Genomic DNA, 25474 nt, shown 5'->3' on the forward strand with positions numbered 1-25474 from the left:
GAGGATGCAGTGTACTCAGGCCTGATAGTCCCGAAGGATGAAAGGTTGGTCTCAGAATGTTGCAATTGGCATTGGTAAACTGAGTCCGTTCTCCATCATGCTTAAAGCAGTGTGATAACTTCATGAAGAATGCCTGCGGGGCCTCCGTAGCACCTGGAGGGCAAAGAGGCAAGCAGGTGACAGGTTCTGCAGGAGCAGTATCTCCGCATATAGCTTAGCCCTCAGCTAAGCTTATGGAATGTAGGGGCTCGGAGGTAGGGCACCTTTTGAGGATCTATTTATGACTTCCATAACTGCCTTGAAGGTTTTTAACCTTCAAGGACACAAGGCAAAGTTTGTCTTTTCTCTCAGGGTCCCATTGTTAGTAGATTTAGGTAATGCAATTGAGCCAAAAAAGCAAAGGATTAGTCAGGAACAAACCAAAAATATTTTGTGATTTTTTTTTCCTGCCAGTCTGAAACAAGGAATGAAAAACTAATTTGGCATCAAACACAATGAAAGGAAGCCTTATAAAAACCAGAAGGGAAATAGTAGGTTGGTTGATATCTCCTTTACCTAATAACTCAATCATTAAGGCCACAGAGAGCATAAAATACGCAATTCCTTCCTGTGCTCCAGAAGTTTCAGACTACATTTCCAGGATAGTTCTCCACCCATGAGCTTATCAGCTGGTTTGAAATGCCAGTTTCATCAAATAATGCTATTCCAAGTCATATATTAACAAACACATCTATAAAAGGCGGCTGGAAGCAGGTGTCTCACCTAAACCAAACAACAGTCATTTCTAGCTCATGCTGTAGTGCTGCTGGTATTTAAATGCCCTGTGTCACCCACGGTACTGTGGGCATGGGAGACTTGTGTCACCCACTGCCACCTTCAGACCCTGCGGCATAGGGACTAGGGTGTTCTCGGGGTGGGGGGCTGACTGCAGGGCTTTAGCTTGCCCTGGAGAGAGGAGGGAGCTCTCTTGGTTGACCGCAGAGTGTTCTAACACACCTGCGGTCTGGGATTAAAGGAGTCGGTACTATTCTCCCCTACCGGTTTATGAATTTGTTCCCTACATTACCGTTTTTTTTTTCCAATATAGTGCTGCTATTTCATAATGAAGTATTTGCTTATTGCCCTGAAGAAGTCCTTTCCTAACATAGCATGGAAAAGTTGAGAAAGGTTGAGTCTCAGAAGATGAGTGAAGCAGTCTCTGCCTCTAGGACTAACATATGACTGCGTTCCCTGCGGGCTGTCTGGATATCTGTCATGACAGGGAGCTCAGGAAAAAGAAACAGAAATTGCTTACAGGGATAGCAGGAGTGACCCTCTCCTGGGAAGTATAAACATGCAGAGTGTTTCACTCCTGCCTGGGGACAGGAGATGAGCAAAGATGTAAGGAGTGTGAGTACTGAGGAACAGTGTGTTATTTAGGGCTGAGCAATTATCTAGAGTAACGGAATCAAGCTAAGAAGAGGTCAGGTTGCACCTCCAGGAAAACATCTCACTGTGCAAGGCTGTGCAAAGGCTCTGAAGACAAGGTGTGGGAAGCAGTTCTGTGAAGGCAGAAGGGAGGGATGAAACAGGATAAATCTTGCATCATCTTTCTATCGCTGTCTTCGCAGATTCTGAACTCCGGTAAGAGCTGGTGGTAGGCTCTCTGAAGCCATCCATCCCTTTCCTTCTTTGTACCGTCAAGGGCTTTGCACAGAAAGGGCTTTGCACTACCACTAGGGAGAAGGGTGGAGCTGGACCATTATTCCTCTCTGGAAGAGCTCTTTCCTAAATTCCCCAGCTCCATTGCAGTTCTGCCTCTTCTGATGAACAGAAGGGTGCAGATACAGTCACCTACACAGCTGCGGTTCCAGTTATAGCAGTGGACATTACTGGGCTTAGATCACTGATTCAGTGTCACGTTCAGCTTCTCACAGACTGCAAGCTCCAGGGAGAGCAATGGAGTCAAGGGGCTTTCTTCTCTTCATACCTAGACATCCTCTTGTGCCCCGCTCCTTGCTCTTAGAAGAGTAGATTATTCACAGGAGAGCTCAGTGAGGACCACAGCCTGCTAGAATAGAGAGCAGGTGAGGAGAGGCCAGTCCCATCCCATGGAAATGCTTTGAGAGGAGCAGTGCAAGGCAATGAAGCAACTTCTCTTGCATCTTGGTGTGTCCTGGGACAGGGCATGTGGTAGGGGAGAGCCCCACATATTCTTTGTCACGGCACCCTGACTTCAAGGGAGGGGAGAACATTTATTCCCAACACATAGAGATGAAACTTCAGTCTGCAAAATGGCCAAAGCAATCAGCGAGTGATGGAGTATCTGCTAAAAAGAAACCTGGCATTTAATTAACTTTTCAAAGTGCTGGTTCAGCAACCTCCATGTTTTACATTTTGAATATTGAACAAGCGTCCCTAATCGGGACTGAATTACTTCTGGGCTTGCTGGGGTGGAGAGCAAGGGAGCTGCCATTTGTCGTCGCCTCCCCCCTGTGTTGTTATTATGAACTCCTGTTAACTCAGCCAGATCAACCCTGATTTACTGCAGCGACAGCATGTCTGACCTGAACTTGGCCAGCTCAGGTGGGGCTCCTAACCTACAAAGGCAACCAGATAATCTTTATGCATGACCAGGGGGAGGAAGGACCTGTTGATCTCTCAGGGGTAGGCAGACAAAGTATAGCATCTTCTTTACTCCTTAACGTGCTGACCTCCCTACTCAGGTAAGGCAAGCTTTACCTGCTGATGATGGCAGAAAGGACGAAAAAATACCTGAGAAGCTAAAAAAAAAAAAGACACACACTCTTACTGTGTCTGGGGATGGCTGTCTTTCTGGACCCAAATGGTTCTGCTTTGATCTGCTGTGCTCAGGGACTTTTTGATACATTTTAATGGTCACTCAGAACTCTTTAAAGGTATAATGTATTATTGGACCTCGTGTAGGAACTGTTTTGCACAATAACGTGATATAGGGAAAGGTGCGGTTTTAATTTTCTCTAGCCTTTTCTAAGCATAAGCCTTTCTTTGTCTTGCAGGTCGGGAAGAAAGCATGCAGAAGAAGTAGAAGAGTAAGTTCCCATTGTTGCTGAGACTTCTTGCACAGCTTTTACATCTGCTCTCATGGAGAAGGGATGTGTGACTCTAGGCACCACTGCACCAAGATTAGAACTTGGGAAGGGCGCAGAGCCTGGCATGAATTCATGTCACGTGTCCTGGGATGGGGCAAAGCTGGTCACTCTGTAGTTCCCTGGATGTGGAGTAGGGTCTGTCACTCCCATATGACAGAAAGAAGGAAAAGTAGAAAGCAGCTGCTTGCCTCCCAGACACACCCCAAGCCTGACTGTGCAGCCTAGGGGTTTGTCTCAGGTACAAGGCATCTTGCTTAAGCATCCTTAAGCTGAGTTTTCTGCTGAGTCCAGCAATGAGGGATATGAAAGAAGGTCGGTCTGCAGGCTAAGCGTACTTGGGAACTCTCCCCCTGACAAGCCATGAGGCTTGTGGGGAGCAAGGGGACACAACAAAATGCTTTTCTGGGCTTGCAATTGAAATTATTTTTTCCTTGTGTTTTGCTGCAGCCATCGTCTCAGACAGCAGAGCCTGGAGGCATCAGATGATGGAGGAGGTAAGGTAACACCTACTTGACTGCAAGAAGTGCCTTCATGCATGTCTGGGGGTTCATCAGTAAAGTGAGCAGAGGCATCTTGTAAGAAATTGAAAGGAAATGAACCACCCTGGGGGTAAACAAATGGGGAGCTGCTTAAGTCTCCCCAGCTGATGAGCGAGGGAGAAAGAGCAAAGGAGATGGAGAGGAGGGTGAGGAAGCGAACCTGTAGTCTGACTCTGGCTCTTCATTAACACAGAATGATAAAGCGCCTTTGGGAGGAAGGAAAGCGTTGAGGATATGGTTTTCTTTGTGATTACCTACGCTGTGGAGAATAGTGGGCTGGGGCAAAAAGAGAGCTAAAAGAGCAATAAAAGGTTGAGAGCAGGGAAAGAGATCACTGCTGTCCCCTAGTTTAGGTGATAGTATGCTCTACTTAAAGCCTCTCGTGTTTTATGGTAGCATCCTTGTCTTGCTTCCATCAGGACGAGTGTCTGCGCCACTCTCCTGGGGTCTCTGTCATGAAGCAATTGCTAATACAAAAAATCCACTTGCCCTAACCCAAGATCGTATAGATCATAAGCTATACATAGGCACTGGTGGGTAATCCCATCTCATCCCTGTACAGGCTGCTGTGAAGTCTACTGGACTCCTGACTTAGCACTAATTTTCTTTATAGTGTATATCACCTGCTCTTCTAGGACTGGATAAGCCAAGAGAAATCTCAGGAAAAATCCACAGTATGAATTTTGAGATGAGCACTGGAGAACTGTGGGGAGCATAGAAATTCATTAAAGTCTCTAGGAGCTAGCTCAGTTTTCAAGGGCTAAGAATTTTATACAGTCTATAAAATAAAGTTGCATCTGTAAAATATCACCAAGCATCAGAAGAATTACCAGGAGTCACAAAGGATCAGACATCAGTATGGTTAATGAGATTAAATGAAGACTTATTTGGGTCTTCCAGACAGATTAAGCATTGCAACATATGACTGCCAGAAGTGGCACCTTTATAGCATTGGCATCTTCAGAATAGACTTAATTTTCCCCCTGGGAAGTTTCCTGGGCTTCTTAAATTTCAGCGTATGTCACTGAGGCTGATAGTCTGTTCTGAACAGCTCTTTGACTGTTTGCATACATGCTGTCCTTCTTGTTGAACCCTGGTCTTGTACTCAGAGTATAATAACTGTCTTTGCTAACCAGGCATAAAAATGCTTGCCACATGTTTGCGGTGCGTGACTTTTAGTGGTCCAAGACCTTGGGTAATAAATACAGAATAGAATTGATGCAGAATGTGGTATGAAGATATGGCAAGTCCTGATACACTTCACTTATTTATCTGTGCCTAGCCTGTGGTTAACAGTTGACTTTGGATTGTTTGCAAACCAGAGTTCAGCTTTGGATTACATCTTATGTGTTGGAAGAAAGATCCCACTGATCTGATTATGGTTCCTACCCAGGCAGTTTCTGGTACAGTCAAATATACTGGGTTGTGGATCTGATTTGCATGTGGGAAATCTCTGAATGGATCAGTGCATTGCATGCTTGTGGTCTTATTTCTACAGAGAGATTCAGCAAGCTCCTCTGGGAGAGGAGCGTTCCATATGGGCTCAGCAACTGCAGTGAAGAAAGGTGACATATAAACAAACTCCAGAACCTGAATAAAATTGCTTTTTTGAATAAGCAGAGACACAAAAAACTGCCCAGTGTGGAAGGCAGGGAGCAGCATGCTGTGACTGTGCAGTAAGTTGAGCTGTATCAGCCTCCCCTTCACACAGAACTGCACTTGAGCTTGTATCCTTAAGTGTAGCAGTGAAGCTCAGATTTTAAACATACAAAAATCAAGACATTGGTGTATGGATCCCTAAGGATGGGTCACGGTTATTTTGTGCTGCATAATGTGTTAGCTTGTGCACCTTAATATGAACAGGCGCAGTTGTGTAATGATTGCTGCTGTCAACCAATACATTTGGATCGCCTTCCTTTAACCTATTAGAAAGCTGAGCTGTACCATTCCATTAACATTGTTTGTCCGCCATCCAACCTTTTCATTAGAAGAATGAAGGACAAAACAATATGCCCTTAAAAAGAGTGTTCTTGTGTATTTGAAATGTGCGCAGTTATGATCATTTATACATCACTAACACCCCGAGGCTCAGAATTTGGAGTCCATTGGAGAAAGTGTTAAAAAAGCATAGGGCCTGGAGAGAGCCCGGTTTGGCATATGGAGAATGAAGGGAAGGGTGTACGTCCAAGTGGAGACTTTTGGGCTTGATGTGCCTCTTAGTTTCAGAAATAAGAGTAGAATTCTCTCGCTGCTCCTAGCCGTTCACCCTGTGCGTGAAATAGCATCTGATTCCCCATCTCCATGGGAGTTTGGGAGGGAAGGACGGTCGCTTCTCAGGCTGAGTGGAAAGACTGAGGTAATATGGGAGATTGTAAGTGGGCAGATCAGACCGGGACATGCATGGAACTATCTGGAATTTTAGCCATTCCTTAGAGTTGCACAGGGAAACCCAGAAGGTGCAAGTCATCCATACTGTGCAATACAAACCACTGAAATACTAGCAGTGAAGTACCTTGGCTCAGATCATGCTCAGAATTCATTTTCTCTCATCTATATTTCTTCTTCATCAAGGCTAGTCCAGGACAAGAGAGTCACTTTAAAGAGGAGCCAGTTTTGAGTTACAGGAAAGCAAAGACCTGCGTTTGACTGAAAGCACTGTTTGCTCCTGTAAAGCTTCAGGCTGGAAAGACCGTTTTAAAAAAGTGCAGTGTCTCTCCAGAAATAAATAGCTCTGGGGTGTCTAGGTGATGGATATCGGGCTTTCCTACAGCACCTGCTGAGAGCTTGGTCCCCATCCTCCTGAACACACACCGGTACCTGCTAGTACAGAGGCACAGCAGATGGGTAATGCACCTCTGCCAGGTGGGTGTGTGTCCAGCTGAACCTTGTCGCGGGGGCACCCAGTCCCTCTGCGTGGTGGGAAGCCTGCTTTAGCAGGATTTAATGCATCACAGCTTGAGGAGTAATAAACCTTCACAAGCAACACAAAAGTGTTTAATTCCTAAAGGACAGACCTGGTTGAGTCACTTTTGGCCAGGGGCAATTGGGGGCTTAATGTTGTGTATGTAGCAATCTGGGCAATCTGAGAGAGAGGAGTTTAAGGGTAATTGCTCAATTTTCTGTCCATGTCAACAGGGGAACTGGGCGGCAGTGACTGAGCTCTGTATGGCAGGGAGACGTGTATGAGATGGGAGACGTGAGACTATTGGTAGAATTTTAAAAGTGCTATCTGCAGAGCACTGCTTCCTTTTCTGTAGCAGCCAAGAGCTTCTCCCAAGTGCAAACGATTCTTTGCCGTGTGGTGGGAGGGAAGATAGAAAAACCAACTTCACGTGGAAGGGCTTTCTCCTCCCTTTGCTTCTTTCTCCACCGGGGCGGTAGAGTCTCTGCTTCAGCCTTGGGTGTTTCATTTGGCTTTACTCTCTGGTGTGCAGCTACAAAGGGCTGTTTCCTGTTGGGGTGAGAAATGCTGGCACCCTCCTCGCTCCACACCCCACCCCCCAACGTCCCCCCATCAGCAAACTGCTTTGTCACTTTGGCTAAAGGTTTCTTTGTTGTTCCTTTCTGGCTCACCAATTCTGCACTGTTGAGCTGCACAACCTCAGGTGCCTGTCTCCTCACTACATTGCCCTTGGATTTTTCTCCTCCGCGCTCTATGGGGGCTTGTTAACTAACGTTGTCATCTCTCTCCCAGCTGTCTTCCCCCATGGACTATTGTCCCACCTGCAGGAGTCCTTTCCCTCCTTCTCTCTGTTACCCTTGGAATGTGTAGCTCCTAGAACAGGGCTTTTCTTGGAGGATTGGGATGTGATGTGTGATCCTCTGTCTGCTGGAACAACGGCTTGTTATTTTAAACCAGATAGTGTGTGTGAATGAGACAGTTGATTGAAATGAAAGCCTGACTGTGCTACACAGACAACCCAAACCTGACCTGCAGGTGAGGAAAGCTGCCAGGAGACAGTCACTAGATCTGTGCCCTCAAGGCAAACCCCCTTCCTGCCTGCTGGGAAGCCTGCTCAAGGAAGGAGAGCTGACGTTTAGACCTCTCTATACAAATGTCAAACCTCTAGAAGGACTTCTTACCCTTCTGGAGTGTGCCAGCAGCTCCTTTGCATTTGAACAGCATGGGATTCCAGGCTGTGTGCACAACAGAGGAGGAAGTGGGCATGTGCCACAGTCCCCACATCATTCTGAGTACACCGTGTCTGTCTTGTCTGTTAAGTGGGGAACAGCCCTCACAGGATATTTGGCACCTGGAATTCACAGCCATAAAATATCAAACACCTCTTGAGCTGCGTGCTAATAAACACCAATGATAAAATTGTTCCAAACCGAGCTGAGAATAGAATGCAGTGTGGGTTATTGTTGGCTCTGTCATTCGCAGTAAAGTTTGCCAGTTGTTTCCCCGGTGAGCTGCTGCTCTTACAGAGCACACCAAGTGCTGGCAGATTCCAGGTCTGAGCTGCAAGGACAGCTGCATTGGCTGAGCATGAGGGTAAGAGAGGGGGGCAGTTTGCAGGAACAGTCAGGAATATGGCCAGCGGATGCTTCGTCGGCTCAGGAGGCAGTGGTGGAGTGGTTTGGGGAGAGCTAAATGGTCACAAAGTTCTGAGCGTCAGTGGAGACAGAGTGAAAAACATGGTGTTTTGGAAGTGGCTGAAGAGAGGGGCCTGGGACAGGGAGTGACAGTGTCTGCTGAGTTTCTGGGATTCTGCACTGCGACTTTGTGTGTGGCTCTGTCAGCACCCCGCAGTCCTCCCCTTGGCTGCTCCCCTAACGCGTTACCCCGAGTCTCTGTGCAAAGTCAACGAAGGGCAGACTCTGCCCAGCCTGATGCTTTCCACTGAGCTGTTGGTCCAGACCAGTTTGAACTCCTCCAGTGACTGCTGGCATTGTGATCTAGAGCCTCTGGTGTTCAAGGAAAGCTCCATCCTGACAGCCACAGTGGGCAGGGGGGAGCAGGGAGCATGTCCCAAGGGGTATGTCTGAAGCCCTGTTTGAAGCAGCAGACCACTAGCCAAGGGGCAGTGGGCAGGTTAATTGAAAGGGAGCACATGCAGCTTCTTGGGGGCTGCAAATGGTGGTCTGGGTAAGCACCTTCCATCACTAAGTTCTGTGATATGGTAGATACACAGTCATATTGGGTCTGTGATTGCTGAGTCCATAAGTGTAGTTGACGGACTAGGTTTACCTAAAATACCCTTTAAGAAAAAGCTCTTGAAAGATGATTACAGAATTGAGACACCATCATTTAAAACTGCCTGAGGCAAACTCCTTTGAAAATTGCAGCAGTGGAGGGACAGAGAGAGAACCGCGTAGCCCTTGATTGTAGTGTCGTTCCCTCAGGAGCCGTCCCCCCTCCCCCTCAGTTTCTCATCTGATATGAGAGAGAGCAGCAGTAAGATTCTTCATCTGTCTTATGAAAATCCGATTCTGAGTGGCTCTGATCAAACCCGTCTGGCTGTCAGCAGCGCTGGCCTTGTGTGGAGGGAGGGAGGCTTCTGAGGAGTTGCTGGATGTGGAAGTGTCATGGGTGCTGCCGATCAAAGAGGCATTTTTTAATAAATATATATAAGAAAAAATAAAAAACCTAAGGATTTAGCATAAAAGAAATGTAGTTTGTCTTGTTTTTCCAGTGTAACATGAAGAGGATGAAATAGAATCAGACACGCCTGCTCCCGAACATACTTCCACAGGAGCATCCTGAGAAGCTGCTTTCCCTGCCACAGTAATGCTCTAACGCAAAATCACTCACTTCCAGCATTGTTGAGGAGGGTTTTGTGTTTCTGAGTTCACCAGACCCTCCCTGGGCACCTCATGCCTTCTCATCTGCTGCCCCACCACCTTCTGAGTGTGTTTCAGCAGGGGAGTACTGCAAAGGAACAGGGAACAGCCTTTGAAAAGCGGAAAACAGATGTTACTGAAAAGGAGGGCAGGCACGGTGCTCTGTCAGCGGGCTGCTGGCAAGGCTAGGAGGTGTGTTACCACTCTTAAATGCTGATAACCTCAGGAGTATGGTGGATTCCAGGTCCTGAGGCTGGCCTCCAGTCTCTCCAGTCTTCTGCTGCTGGTGAACAAACCTATGCGTTAAGAGATTCCTCATCCTTAAAGCCACCAGTGTCTGCTCTTACTTCTTGCACACTACAAAGCCATGGATTGCTGCCTGTTGGAGCCCTGCACTGAGCCCCGCGACTCACCTGACAGGGCTGTTCTGTGCCCTGTCTGTGCTCACACTTCCCAGGGGCTGAAACTGGGCAGGGGCTTTGTGTCAGCAGCAGCCTTGGGAAGGAACAAATATGCCTGATGCCCGTCCCCAGCAAGCTCTCAGGTGAGGAGGAAGCCATGCCACGCCAAGCACTCTGTGAAAGCACAACGCTATCGAAGCAAATAGTGTGTCGTGGACCAGGCAGCCTCCCAGCCAGCCATCTACCTAGCTGACAGTATCATCAGAGCTTGGTGGCTGAAGAAAAAACTGTTTTGTCTGATGCAAGGCAAATGCATAATCTTTTAAGGCAAGGCTAGAGGGTCAGCACTGCACCTGCTGCGTGGCCTCCCCTAGGTACTGTGAATCCTCTGGCTCACTGAGTGACTTTTCCGAGCAGCTTGGCCGGGTTACGCTGTTACCATTCCCTTCTCAAAAGGGTGATTTGGGATGTGGGACACTCGGGTTATCTTTTGCTTGTCTCAGCTTTTAAGGCAGTGCCCTAGTAGCTGTGGTACTGCCTGCTTTTCACTCTGCTGTTTTCATCTCCCTGCCGGCTGATCAGGCAGGTACGCTGTTCCATATTGGCCGACTAGTAGGGCAATTTCAGTCAGGGAAAGGCATCCCTATGAAATTAATGTCCAAGCATCCAAAGAAGTGTTCTTTATCCTCTCCATTTGCCTGCTGCTCTCCTGAGAAATCTTCCAAGAGGCTTCAAGCTTGTTTGTGTGTTCAGCAGAAGCTGTCTGTGTCCCTTGTTCCTTATGTTTTTTTGAAGATTTTTTTTGCCTGTTGCTTTCCACTTTTTTCTTTTCTTTTTTTTTTTTTTTTAATTCTCCATTTTTCCACTTAGAGAGAAAAATTATTTATTGCATTGAGATGCGCTAATTAAAGCCATTTTCTGGTATTTGGTTACTGAAGTGTTTGATGTCTCTCTGACAAGACCATGAAATGCACGGAGTGTCCACAGGGACAGAATTTGCTGAACACGGTGCTTTGTAAATGAGGGGACACAGTGTCGCAGCAGCTCATGAATATGAAACGCCCATGATGCTACCTCAGTGGACTTGGGAACACAGATGAATCCTGTCATGTGCTAAATGAGACCAATTTCTTTCACTTAACTTCATCTTCAATCAGACCTTCTTCCATTTGCCTGTTTAAAATTCCCCAAACGTGATGCAGAAGGTAACAGCATTCAGTAAAACAAAGTTTTGCAGCAGCAGAAATACTGTAATTATTTCAGTTTTACATTTTATGAGCAAGCAACTTAAACGAAAGTTGGTTTCATTCTGATGCCTGCTTAGTGGCAGGGGACCACCTGCTCCAGATGCTGCTACCGTCTCTGCGTGCGCTGGGTATGGTGGTGTGTGGACAGGGAGGGCAGCACGGGCGCCACGGCAAGAGTGTCCATTCAGAACCGGCCTTGGAAATGCTCACCCAGCTGGGGGAAACAAATCAGGCTATGTGAGATGGAGTCATTTTTTTGGGTATCAGGTGTTGGCTCAGGAGACTTCAAAGCAGCTCAGGGAGAAAGTGGCAACCACAGTGCTGACTAACCGCAAGCCTGACCTGGGACGTGGTTTCTAGGTCCAGCTCTGGTGCTTATTTATTGCCTGACCTTGAACAGATTCTGTCTGTCCCGACTTAGGTGCTGTCTTGCGTCTAACAGAGAACAGCTCTTTGGGGCTAGGACCAGGTCTTACTGTGAGCTTACAGGATTGTAAGGGACCCAGCCTGCAGGTGTTGCTACTAAACCAAAAATCAGCTCTGTGTGGGAGGGGAACTGCAACTCACCAGTTTGCTGGAGCAGCTGGGTATTAAGGTGGTGCAGGTTCCCCCACCTCCTGTTTGTTGCTTTCTGTGGTTGTCTTCCTCAGCTGTCAGTAAGTTATTTGCTAAGAGGCAAAAAAGGTGATGGTTACTGCGTGCGCTCTAATATGAACGCGTAAAAGCCTTCCTTTGATTTTGACTTAAAAAGCTGTTGTTCCTTGCTTATGGTTTGGCTACCTGCATGGGTCACCCTCGGTCTTCCCTCTTCATCTTTTTCTTCCTGTCATCCACACGCTTCTGCTTTATGCTGTTGGTGTCTTGCCATAACTTAGCTATGAAGCTAGCTCAGTCCAGGTATTGTAATAAAAATGCTGCCCTTATATGTCGGGACTTAGACGTTCTGAGACCATCAGTTTGGTGCAGTGTAACTCCCCTGTTAGTCAACGTTTGGTACTGGTGTCTCCTACCCCACCGTAACTTCCGCATGGATACCCTCATTTTGGTTTTGTTCTTTGTTCACCCTGTTCACCATCATCTGGGAGATGGAGGGGGGGTTTGCATTTGTCATCTAGCATTTGGTGCTCACTCATCGTTCTACATCTCTGCCATGAGCAGTTTCTAAAGCCAACATCTTGTTTCTTTATGGGCCGAGAAATCCATGAGGAAAGGTTTTGTGTTACTTTGTTCCAAGTCATTTTGAGCCATAAAGAGAATCCTTATCTATTTTTTATACCTGTTTTAAGGTCACTGCAGGCACTGAGTTTTTGTGTTGCCCTCTCCATCTTCTCTTGCATACACTCATTTCTTCTGTTTATAAAATGCTACCTGATGTGTCTACCTATTCTCCCCTCCCTTCAGCTGAAATGAATGCAGGGTATTCCCAAATGCTCATTTTTAGGAGCACTCACCCCGGGAATGTTATCTCCCATATGAAATAGAGACTCAGAGGAGTTCTGTCTGGGGGAGACTGGTTGAGGGAGGTGACATAGGTCACAGCACTTTGCAGCACAGCGTTCAGAGGCCAGCTGGGAGACCAGGGTTGGTAAGATGGTTTGTACTCAATTTGATCCCCTTTTAAATACTTTTTACTAGTAACTCAACTTTTATTTTAATGTATCTTACTGTTAGTATCACAGCAGTTTGTTCTGATTTCAAAGTCTGCAGGAAAGGATGTGGAAGTGGGAGAAGAACAGCTGAAGCTGTAAGATTTTCACGTTGCTTCTGAGATTTGCCTCCAGTTTTGATTAAAATTTGTTGATATTAAAGACAATATGGAAGCTGCACTCTCCTCCAAAATGCAGCATCCACCACTATCCGCCCCCCCTATAACTAGGCTGCAGAGAATAATTTTTTGTTTCCAGGTTTTGAAGCTACCCCTTGTTCTCAGCTGCAAAAAAAATTCTTTTTGTGAGGCACAGGCCATTTGTTCACTTCATTGCAGTGACCTGGTACCTGTGAAGGGTTTTCCTTTTGCACACAGGCGGCTCCTTAGCGTGTAGGTACACTGTGCAGTCATTTCTAAGGTTTACCTACATGGGCACTAAATTCAGGCATGAGAGCTTGGACAGTGAAGTATGTGTCAAGATTCTGCGCCAGAAACACAAGCTTATGGAAAATGATCTGACACCCCTGCACTGAACAGGAGGGAAAAAATGTGGGTCACAGAGCAAAGCACGCAGGGTGTGGGCTTGTAATGTAACCTTGTCGTTGGAAAAAGCTGCAGTGTGAGACTGGGAGGATGTGGTCATGTGAACATTTCTGCATGTACTAATGTTATACATAAGTAGTATCACTGCAGGTAACAGGAATATTAAAAGTAGAGCATACGCCTACGCTCTTGCAGGACAATAGCCTGTGTGCTTCTTCCCCCTGCAGCTGACACAGTGCCGTGACTTGGCTGCGTTACCGGAGCTTACTGGAATGAAAAGATGTGAGTCCTAAGAAAAGCAACGAAAACAATTAGGGGGCTGGAGACTGACTGAGGGGAAGGGCCGGGACCTTGGTGATAAAGTGAGAACTGAGACACTTTGCAAACTGTACAGGGAGAGAAGGGAGAGGGACTGTGGAGAGGTGGCACCATGGGAATTGGCAGAGGGAAGAGGAAGCTGAGTAACAAGTGAAATAAAGACCCAAATAGTTTAGGGCTGATTTGCCACTGACAGCAGTTAGCCTGGGGAGCAGGTATTTTCTTATAATTTGTGACGTTTTTGTTCTGTCAGTCTCTGACAGTCCTAAAGGGTATTGCTTCTGCCTAGAAATGGACAAATCATCCATGCTTTGCAGTAAGGAAATCATGCACTGGCCTTTGTTGGTGGGGCTGGCAGGAGCCCCCAGAGTGTTTCCAGCTCTTCTGTCTGAAATACTTTCAAAGTGTCTATAAAATATCAGAGCCTTCAATTTCTTCTGGAAAGAATTTATATGTGATTGCCTGGATTTTGCTAATAGAGTAGAGGTAGCATGTGGCAAGGGGTTTGGGAGTCTCTCCACGTAATTCAATGGCAATGAGATAAAATCATCACTGGAGAATCCAGGAGTCTTTGGGAACTTGCAAAATGGAAGGGACATTACTGATCCGAGCCCTAAATTTACAGTTTTTTCTACTGCAAAAAGAGATCAACAAAAGCAAGAGGGAACTGGGAGGAGGAGACCCCAGAAATAGCTGCCAGAACAAGCAGTGAGTGAAGAAATTCAGTTTGATGCAAACACCTTCCACATTTCTTGTCAAGAGAGGATAAGGATATGACCTTCTCCTGCTGCAGGGAATGCTGCTCCACGGGTGAAGGCAGCTCTGTTCCCAGGTAGTTCTTCATTTAGTTGTGTTTTGCTGAGCAACATTCATGGTCCCCTGCTGAAAAGGATAAATTAGCTCAGGAGAGTTTAGACTGTTCCTCATTCCCGTGCCCATTTGCCTGGACTTAGGAGGGCACCTCTGCCCCGTGCTTCATTCCTCCCCTTGGACCTGTCTCACCTCTCTGTTCCCTCTTTGGTCTTTGTTGCTTATACGCAGGGACTTTCTCCCACATTATCCCTGAGCAGGTTTTACCGTCTGCCTCCACAGGTCGCACTGTCTGTCCATGGAGATGCTTTTGTCCCCTAATTGCATTTTCCTACAAGTTTTACCAGGAGCCGGGAGCCCCTGCAGGGAAAAGCCATCGGGACAGCAGCTTCTACTGTGTGTTGTCCCTACAAGCCGAGGGGGCAGAGCTGTGCCCCAGATGCCCAGCGACACGCCAGTGAGGCATTTCTTGCACATGCCTCCGTCTGGGGGCCTGGGGCCTGTTGCTGCATTTTCCCTTTTAAATGTCTTTGGGAAGTTTGCTGTGGTTGGAGAGCGGCTCCGCAGGCACCTGCTCCATGGGCGGCTGGGGAGCTGGGGGCACAGCTCTGCCGAGGCCGGCCAAGCTGTCACTGCCTTTCGCCGCGGCCAGGCTCTGGTGGCAGCCCCGTCCCCCTCAGCCTTCCGCCAGGCAGCCAATTAGCGAGAAATCCCACTGTGTGGCCGGCTCCAAACGGCCACCGCGCCACGGCCTGGGCTGACCCGTGCCCTGGCGCAGCTGGGCGAGGGCTGCCCCTCACCCACGGCCGGCGTGCCCGAGCTGGGGGGGACACGCTGGGCGTGCGGCGGGCAAGGGCAGCCGAGAGCCGGCCAAGCTCTTGACAGGTGGCAGGACAAGGGGCTTTTCAGGAAGACCCTGCCCTGAGCATCATAGGTAGGAACGTCTCTCCGGCTCCTGAATATTCATCTCAGCCTGGGCTGCAAACCAGGACGAAGCCAGGCCCAGCCGCCAGGCCCAGCCGCCTGCTGCCATCCAGCAGTAGCATGGCCGCGCTGCCGACGGAGCAGCCTTCTCGCTCCAGCAGCGAGGGCGCCAGCTCTGCCCACACACTGTACAAGTGAAACCTCTTCCCAGAGCTGAACTGCCAGCAAATCCGTGGTCTGAGGGCTCGGGGTCTCTGGGGAGCCTTTGTGGCCTTGAGTCTTTAAAGCAGCTCTGTACTCTGCAAGCAGGTATAACCTGTCCTTGCTTTGTGCCTCCAGTTACTTTCCCTTCTCTTCCTCGCTCCTTTTTTGCTCTCTCCATCTCTGTTTACAGTGCTATATCAAATCAAAAAGCATGCAGTGCTGTCAGAGCCTTGCTCCTTTAGCAGGATTCAGTGTACACCCAGTCCTTCCTCCTCTCCTCCATTCTTTTGTCTCTAGCATCCTTTTTAGGTGGAATAGCCATAGTCCTTATGAAGGGAATATGCTGGGAATGACCCAGACATCAGCCATTCCAGGGTCACGCTGGAAATCACAAAAAGCTTTATGACATTACAGCTAGGTGCGTCTTCCCTAGTCTTTGTATCAGCCAGACCACCAAGCAATTCCCTCCTCAGCTATCAGGAAGGTCATGGGCTTCTGCACAGCCCGAGACCCCACCAGCAGCTCCTTCAACGTGTAGTTTGAAATGGCTTCTCTCAGTTTCTGCCCCACGTTTCATTTCTAACAGTCAAGGCAACTGGCAGCTGAGCTGAGCAAATGATAACACGTCTCGTAAGAAGCAAATTCTTGCCAGTCTTAGAATGATTGCAGGTAGGCAGCAGCGTTTAGCACAGCTGGCTTCTTTCAGCTTCAAGGTTGTGTTGAAGTGCATGGTCCGTGGCCTGTGGGGTCCTTCCCAGCCCAGAGCTGCTCCTCTTGCAAGGTTTCTTTTTGACCCCAAGCTTCAAAGCTTTATTGTCTTGTTTTCATATTAAACAATATTTTTTTAATCATTGCTAAATAACTCTCTTGTGTTTTCCTCTAATAAAAAACCAGGCTGTTTCATATCTGTGAAGCAAGGGAACCTTTGTCTCTAGTGAGAGGAGAGCACAACGCTCTCCACTTACTGCTGCTGCTTTCTTTTGTTGCAGACATTCCCGTGATCCCTGACTTGGAGGAAGTCCAGGAGGAAGATCTGGCCATGCAAGTGGCAGCTCCCCCCAGGTAAGAGGACTGCCAGGTGCTCTTGAGGCTCTCATCAGCAGTGTGAAATGGCTGGTGAAATTAAACTCCATGTTATCTCATGCTCTCTGGATGTCAGCAGCGGTGCCATTCAGCAGGATTTGGTGCTGTGTATTGTGGCAGCAGGGCTCCAAGCTGAACAGTGCAAACTTCTTGTTTCCTATTACACAGAGAAAGCAATTACTGCATATTTTCTCTCTCTATAAAACCCCTACATTAGACTAACACATTTGGTGTTGCAAAATCAAACTCTCATAAGTGAGGAACTGCTTGATTTAAGGCTGCCTGTAAAACCGCAGATGCCTCCAGTACACTTGTGTTATCACACACGCTTTCATTATGCATGGTTGTAAGGCTGCTTTGCCCTCCACAGGATATCCAGAAGGATATTCAAGTGCCTAGTTAATTTGCAAAGTACAATCCTGTTGTTTGAAGGTGTTATCAGGGTAGTCTTGGGGTTAGCTTAAGGGAGACCAGCAGGTTTTCAAAAACGAAAGTTTTTGGGGTTTTATCTTAAACGTATCAAGAAAGTCTTCTTTCCTCTGTTGGGCTTATTGACAAGATCACAGACTGGGATTTCTGTTGGCCCTTATCTGGGGAGGTGGGATATTTTACTCCTGACCACAGATGCCTCTCTCACAAGTATGGAGTAGTTATTGTAATTAAATAGCTGTTAACAAAAATTTAAAGTGTCATTTCTTAGTAAATTTAAAATTGCTTTGTTTCTCACCAGTGTTCATTTCTTTATTTCCTCTTTTTTATAATCCCATCTGTACCTCCTGTGTCCATAGTCTCCCTGCAACAGAAAAGACAAGTGATTTTCATGGACAAACACAAAACAGAAATTAAATTAATATAGGTCTTTTCTGTAGTATTACATCACCTATGAAGGGGAGTGTGGCACAACAGTATTTTACCCACTACACTGTGTTTCTTTTTGAAGGCTACATTTTAAGAAATTGTATTGGATAGCTGTGGCTCGGACATGGAAGTCACCAAGTCCCTACTGTTCTGTAGCTTGTACGGTGGGGCTTAGCTACGGCACTGGGGCTGTTTGAACGCTCACTACGTTCCGGTTTTCTTCCTGGCCCTTGTGGCTAGTCTGTGGCTCTTCTCTCTGCCATGCTGGCTTCTCTGAGGGAGTCTGTGGTTGCTCCACATCTTATTTTTACGCACACGCACAACCTGGCACGCAAATTTGTCAGTGCCTGTTCGTTTGCTGAATGAGATGTGCTTCTGTCCAGGGACGTCCATCTCAAAGAGTCCACATGGGTGATGTGGACACTCAAGATAGGTGTCACCAGACTACTGTTCATGCCACCCTTCTCCTTAGATGTGCTTCCACGCTTACCCAGGCTTGTCTGTTGACCCTTTCTGGTTGCAGTGTGCAGGTGAACCGGGTGCTGACCTACCATGACCTGGACAAAGATCTAATGAAGTATGCTGCCTTTCAAACTCTGGTAAGTAGATATGGCTATGGGGTGACCGATGTGACTCCTTCTCCTTCCAAGCTCCGGTCATCCTCTGCAGGGATACTCAGATGCATAAAATGCATGGCCCTATCATACAAACAATTTGCAACGTGCCTGCTAATCTGTTCCTCTGTGCAGTGTGGCTTTCTTGCTTGTTTGTGTCTGTAAATACTGTGAGTATGGTGTCTGCTGCTCAGATGAGGCTCCTGCTGTTGTCCTGGACAAAGTGTATTTCCTTTGTAAGGCAAATGTGCCTATTTCTAGCAAGACCTACCTGGTGAAATGATGGTGTCCACTTTCTCGCTGTCTGTAAGACTTGTGACTTGTGTTCATAGGATGGAGAGATTGACCTGAAGCTTCTCACCAAAGTTTTGGCTCCAGAGCATGAACTACGAGAGGTGAGTCTGTCTTTTGTGGGAACACCAAAAAGGCAAAAGTTTCTTATGTGTCTCAGACTGCACTTGGAAAGTAAGCCTTTTGTCAGTGGGGCAGAGGAGAGAGGTGAGGAGGTAGTTTGTCCAAGCTGATGGAGGTTTGACTTCCCCAGCAGATTATTTTAAAGATTTGTAGGGCTTTCTCTGTGTGGTGTTATGGCATCACTGTGATTGGCCCCCTTCAGCATGAAAGAGCTAGTAAGGAAAATGTGAAGGATCTAGCGCTGTCACAGATCCCTGCAGAAACAGTGCTCTGTTACGTATTAGCTTTTGGTAGCCACCATGAGCTCCAGGTGGTTCTACAGGATGGTACAGAGGGACAAAGGCAGAAAGCATTTGGGGTTTGGGCAGGGGCATGTTTTAAAGCAGGACAGAACAGTCTCAATACAACTGGGCAGGCAAGAGGTCAGGACTTGCAGCAAAGGATCTCGGCAGCTCAGAACTGCAGATGCTTCAGCAGAAGTGAAGAAAGGTGGAATGTTTTTATGGCTCCTCTGTACTCCATGCTTGGGAGTATCTAAGATTAACAGGTATCAAAAACTGTGTCCTTTATGGAATTTTGGAACATGAATAATTCTGTCAACATCTTGAAATTGTAGCAGGGATTCACATTTCATTCTGGCTAGGATTCCTGTCCTAGCCAACTGGATCTGGGGCTTCCCTGGCTGGGGAAGTTGCCATTTAATTTCTGTCTTTGCTGTTCATCTTGAATATTTGGCATCATTCAGAGACCTTTGGGTGTCACCAGTAACGTTTCAGCATGTTTGTCTTTTTCCTCCTGGTAGGATGATGTCAGCTGGGATTGGGACCATCTCTTCACAGAGGTGTCCTCAGAACTAGTGACTGAGTGGGACCTGGGACAATCTGAGAGAGAGGAGCACCTCAGTCTGCACTAGAGCACTGGCACACCAGACATCTTATACATGCATCCCCTGTAAATAGTTTAGCACTTTGCTGTTTGCTTGTTTGTATTTGAGAATTTTTTTAGACATGAAAATAAATAGGACCTTGCTTCATAGGAAAAGTGACTCTGGAGAAGTTTTTGGTATTTTGTAATAATAATTGTTTTCTCAAAAGAGATTAAGAATTCTAAACACAATAAAGTATTTACTTACGAATAGTCACTTCCACCTCACTAGCATCTTTACAGATAACTGCAATGGTTGATCTTTCCTTTGCCAAAATGCAGCCTTTCTGGAGTGAACTGTCTTACAATGGAGTGTGGTTTTCAGCGATGGCTATCAAAGAAGCTTATGCTGCTACAATTTGTTTGCCTAGGACATCAAGATTACCTACATTGCCCTCGCAACAGATGCCGTGAGTCGTCAGGATATCCATTTTACATTTCATCCAGCAGCCTCCAGCCACCCCCTGCTAGTTTAACCTCTCTCCTGGAACATTACCTCTGTATTGACTCAGAGGAAGCAGCATCACCTATTAAACTGCCAACACCACTTCTTACAGCATCTCTTTTCTCCCTTGAGGTTTCCCAGCTAAGTTTTGACCAGGCCTAACCTCGCTTAGCTTTTGCAATCAGATGAGATCACAGCCTGAATGGAGATAGCTTCAGGCAATAGGTAGGTTGCAAAGAAAATACTGTTTATTCCACGTGTGTGAAAGACTGGAGCCTGCTGCTCTGAAACAAGGTAACTCCCTGGTGGGTGTCTCCTTGGAACCAAGTAACCCACTGTTATTGTCATCTAAAGAAAAACCCATTTAGCTGTTAATGCCTTATCCCCATAGAACCGTGGTCATTATTGGCAGGAAACAGTAGCATTACTTCTAAACCAATGTCCTTCAAAGCCTTGTCCCCGTGGAGAATCTTGCTGTATACTTCTGGGGGGCAGTGCAGGTGCTGCAAGGAAAGCTTGCTGTGCTGCTTTTCTTAACTTGTTTGGGCGGTCTAATAGAGCACTGCATTCCCACTCTTGTACTGACAGCAGGACAGGTCAAATAACTCTGTGTGAATTCGGTACTTTGCAAAATATCAGATTAGAATCGATATGCCAAAAAATTCTGCCAATGAGAGATAAGCAATTGGGTTCCTGTCTGGGGGCATCAAAATAAGGGGAGGCTCATCTGTCTCAAGGAGATGCTATGTTTTTTATGACCAAGAAATCTCCCCTATAACTAGAAAACTAGGGAGACAAGCTTGGGAGGCAACGTGTGTGGGATAATCCTGAAGTCTTTCTCCAAGCAGAGAAACTTGTTTTGCTATGAACAGAAACTTCCCAGATGAGCTAGCATCTATTTTTCTGTGATACCCATGGTTCTTGGCCAAAGAGAATTTAGAAAGTTTCCTGCATTCCAGGGAAAAAAACTAAATTCAGCAAACTAAAATAATTTAGTAAGTTGGACAAACCCAACATGCCAGTCTGAGAGGGGAAAAACCAGGTGCCTTTTGCTACCCCTTCTGGCCTGGGGCCCTGGGCAAGGATGCTCTGGAGCGGGAGGGGTGTGTGCCAGGCCTGAGCCCAGCAAACACCCAGGCAGAGTTTGAGAGTAGGGCTTGAAAAAAATCACAACCTCATCTATTTTAAGGCAGGAAGAGGTGGCTTTGATCCTTTAGTCTGACCTGCTGTAATACAGGCCATGGCAGAGCACAGTGAGATGTGGCTGTGCTTTGCCTGTCTTTTAGAAAGGCAGACAGTATGTTTGAAGTCTTCCCTGGTTAGTTTTTTTAATAGGTAATTGACCTTATGGTTCGAAATCAGCTTTATTTCTAGAATCAGTTTTGGAATTTCATCTTCAGTTCCCTGAGCCTCCTTATGCTTTCACCTTCCCAGTTAAGCCACGCTGTCAGATATTTTCTCCTTGCTTCAGTATTTATGTGCACTGTGATCAAGTTGTCTCTTTAATTTCCTTCAATAAACTTAATAGACTGAGACTTGTTTCCATGTCTTTCCAATTCCTTCCCCAGCTGGAGGAGGGGAGGTGAGTGCCTGGCTGCTGGCCTTCCTCCAGCAAGCTGTTCCCACCCACCTTCCTTCCACAGTTGTCTTTTGGTTGCAGCGCTGGGAAGGTGACTGAGACCTGTTCCTTCAACTCTCTCAAGTCCTGATGCTTTCAGAGGAGAACCTGTTCCTGTTACTCTCCTTGCTAACAGAAATGATGAGGTGCTTTTGCATGCCCAGGCCAGCTCGTGGTGATGCACCAGTGTGTATTGGCTGTGACAGAACTGCCTCAGGAACCCGCATTTCTGAGAAGTCTCGTGGAAAGGGCATGCAAAGGAAGAAATGGCAGGTGTATGTTTTTTTCTTGTAGCCTGCGAAGGTGTAGCTCTGCTTGATCCTCAGGTGAGGTGAGAAGTGAGAGCAGTTTTCAGAACAGTGCACCCGGTTCCTAGGAACTCGGGTCAGCCCTGCAGGCTGCGCCTAGCCAAGGAATAGAGCAGTAATCCCTTGTCCACCTCCACAGGCCTGTGTCACAGAGGGGTACAGCAAGGTGCAGTGGTGTGCCCGGGGCCACACAACGAATCTGTGGCAGAATCGGGCTGAGAAACAAAGAACCTCAAGTTCCCAATTCAAACATGGTTTTCATATACATAGTGTTTCCCATCTTCGATTCAAAGACAGCAATTCTGCGCAGGGAGTCTTGCATCCTGCTTACTCTTTGTTCTGCTCTGTTCATGCATTGCTGAGGGAGAGCTGCAAACCCATCGACGTGTGTGCTGTCAGCAGCGTGTTTAGCTCAGTGAGCTGATCGGGGGCGTCTGCCCGTGGACTCGCTGGGATTCTGGAACGGGTGTCAATATCTACCCGCAGATAGCCTCTTGCAGGCTCAGAGCTCAATAGACTACCCGGGCAAATGGCAAGCCTCATCACAGATGAAGTAGAAGAAGTGCACGAAGGAAAAATTAGTTCTAGGTCCTATCGGTTTTAGGAATCTCTGGGTTTGCTTAGGATAATAGATACAATATAGACTTTCTTGGTGGAGGTGCCTTACTAGAGTGCAGTTTGTCAGCGGTGGTGGGATGTTGGGGCTGAGGCAGGATATGCAGCACTGGGAAAAAATGTAGAAAATAAAAGCTGAAGAAAAGCCAGACCCAGCAACTTTCCATTAAAAAGCCTCTTAAAGGGACTCTGGCTGGCTGTTTTATTAAGTGTGACAAAGTGATGGGAGGTGGCGGGGAGCTCCTATGTTAATAAGTTGGAAAGGCACCACTGTGCCTCTCGCTGAAGCATCTCAGGGAAAGTGGAATTAATTCATGGCATATGCTCCCAGCATCTGCCGCGGTGACCCGGAGTGGCGGGAGCGCAGCGCCAGGCAGCGCGAGCCAGAGCCCGTATTCCCCGCTCCCCCCTCGGGCCCTGCTCACCGCCTGCCCGTGGCTGAGCGCTGGGGCATCGCGGCCGCGCCGGTGGCCTGGGTGGCATGTCACAGCCCGTGGCCAGAATCTTCCTCCCTCTGATGGAGGAGACGTGCTTTAGACTCGGGAGGGAGAAGGGGATGTTTGGACAGAGGAGGCCAGCGCAAATGGAAGCTAATCCAGGTGGTCCCAGTCAGCCTTAATTCCTCCCACAGGTTTCCCTGACCAAGTACTCCCTGCTCCAGCCATCTGACTGCTTCTGGGGCTTGCTGGGAGGCTCTGGCTCCTCAGTCTCCCTCTGCCTTCCTTCCCACTGCATCTCTGCAGATGATTTGGTCCTTTCCTTTACAGAGAGGACAGAGGATGTATTTGCTGTTCGGTGGGATTTCACTCTCTGTTTAATGGCTCTCAGGAAGTAACGTTCCACACCTTATTTCCCCTCAACCGACCCGTGCCACGGCCAGTTGTATCCAGCTAGTGCAGGTGGGTGCACCGTGTTGTTTCTAGGCTGCAGCGATCTTTGCCTGTGCTTCATGCTCTGCGTGTGAGCTTTCCCTTGGGAAAGGGCACCCAGAGGCAACTCTCTGCTGATTGCTCTTTCTTCAGCCACATTCTTCCACCTTTTTGGACACCTGCTGGGGATATGGGACACTTTCCTGGCCTGGACAGTTGACAGAGCCAGGAGAAACCAGAGCAGTGGGTGATCCCCAGGCAGGGCAGGGATCCCTGCCACTGTTTCTGTGCTCTCCCAGCCACTGCTACACCACCTCAGCAGTTTCTCCTGCTTGCGCTGCCTTTCATCCCAGTCCTGGGCTGTGCTGGCACTGTGCAGTGCTGAGTGAGGGCCGAGTCAGGGTCCCAGCTGTGGGGCACCACAAAGGATCCACGATCAGCTGCCCTGGTGAGACCATTCCTCCCAGAGCCATGCTTTATCTAGGGGAATGGTGCGCACTCCTTGCGGCTACAGCCTGGGAAGCATCCCAATTGATTCAGTCACGAGTGCTGCACGGTGTGGATGTCCAGAGCTCTTGAGCCCATTAGTCTCTCTGCTGTGGTCCCTAGGGAGATGAAACATTTCCTTCTAGTGCCCCTCCGCCTGAGTCTGCCCCAGCAGGCTGCTCTGCGCAGACCTTGCTGGGGCCAGAGCAGCTCCAGGCCATGGGCCCTCTTATCGGGCTCCATCTCCTGTCACTTTCAGGACCACTTCATTATCCTTTTATTAGCCCTCTTCTCCTGCTTATCGTTATTAATAATCACGCTGGATCGGCTGGAGTGTTGACAGCTGCCCCTTGTCTATTCTTTCTGTCTATTTTAATCCTGCCTGCTTATCTGGAATAAACCTGATCCTTTTTCTTTTAATTAAAGAATTTGGTAAGCCAGCCCCTCCTCCGTGCGGAGATAGGACTGATCACACCAGTGATATGCAGAGAGCAGGAAAAGGGGCAGATTACTGGGTGACAGTGTTTTCCACAGCCCGAAGATATGGGATGTCAGAGTAGAGGCTGGATGAGATTAAGGCGCATGTATCTGGAGAAGCACAGCACTGGGGTGCTGTGAGGTGCTCATCTTGGGGTCTCTGTGTCTGACCCCGTGTATTACAGGGCTGTGCACAAGGCACCAGCACAAGACAGGCAGGGGAGGTCTGCTCACCCCTCTCTGCTTAGCATGGGTGGCAACAGCAGTGCCAGGCTCGGAGCCTGTGCCAGTGGCACTGCCAGCGCTGCTGGGATCACTGTAGCTCCTACAGGGGCTAAAGGAGTTTGCTTCTCAGCGCTTTATAATGTTGCCAGGAGATGCAAGCGCTGGGCTTCACAGTGATGCTCCTGCTTTGTGCTCCCACAGGCATTGCTTCCTGGGGCCACAGATCTCATTCTAGTCTCTTAAAAAATGCCTCGCTGGGCAGTTCGCTTGAGCTGAAATATTTGTGTTGTCTGAAGGGACAGGTCACTCGAGGAAGGGCTGTGCAAATAGGCTGGGGGAAAATTGTTGTGCTAATTCACACTTTTATGAACCCATAAACTCAAATCTGCATTCATTGCAATCTGTGAAGTGACTGGAGTGTGGGCTGAAATGCTTAGAAAGTGTTAATCAGGGGTCCGTAACAAAGCAAAACGCTCTGAAGTGCAGCAGCAGGAGCTTGGCTGTAAGCAGCAGGAGTATTCAACCTTAGCACTGAAAATGCATAATCTTCGGTTCCCAAACGGTTCATTTCAGATGCACAAGTTGCAGTGTTGACTGAATGCGTATGTACCCTCTGCTACAGAATATGGCAACTGGCTCAGATTTGTAGGGCTGTTTCACCCCTGAGAGGCTGCGGGCCCAGGAAGGGTATAGGGCACAACTTCCTGATGCTCAAGCGGGAGCGTAGCTCTGAAATCCTGTCAAGCAGAGCTGTGCTGGCTTCTGTCCCTGTGCTTCTGTTGCTTTTGAGCATTTCAGCTGACTGGGATGAACGTTAACCTGCAGTTCAGATGTTGGTGAGGGAGCTGCAGCAATACAAACCCATGTGCGTGGTTTAGCGGATCTTTTAAAAACGTGATTCTGTAACAACAACAGGCAAGAATTGTGCGTGGCGACATTCGTGCTGTTGCTTCCATGTGAAATGTCCTGCTGCTCACGGGAGGTCTTTTCATCATTACTTAATGTTGAAC

The 25474-nt window shown here is 47.8% G+C and overlaps 1 protein-coding gene across 8 annotated transcripts in view; it reads left to right on the forward strand.

Moving 5' to 3' along the window:
- Window positions 1-19638, forward strand: part of IFT43 (intraflagellar transport 43) — a 44825-nt gene extending 25187 nt beyond the window's left edge. For all 8 annotated transcript variants that reach the window (XM_040600549.1, XM_040600551.1, XM_040600553.1 and 5 more), the window contains 6 exons: window positions 3018-3050; window positions 3558-3604; window positions 16518-16590; window positions 17993-18068; window positions 18416-18478; window positions 19300-19638. In XM_040600549.1, the coding sequence (XP_040456483.1) occupies window positions 3018-3050; window positions 3558-3604; window positions 16518-16590; window positions 17993-18068; window positions 18416-18478; window positions 19300-19410 (403 nt within the window). In that variant the 3' untranslated portion in view covers window positions 19411-19638. The remainder of the gene's footprint in view (window positions 1-3017; window positions 3051-3557; window positions 3605-16517; window positions 16591-17992; window positions 18069-18415; window positions 18479-19299) is intronic.
- Window positions 19639-25474: the final 5836 nt, after the last annotated feature.

Source organism: Falco naumanni, chromosome 7 (assembly GCF_017639655.2).
Source record: "Falco naumanni isolate bFalNau1 chromosome 7, bFalNau1.pat, whole genome shotgun sequence".
Classification (NCBI taxonomy): Eukaryota; Metazoa; Chordata; class Aves; order Falconiformes; family Falconidae; genus Falco; species Falco naumanni.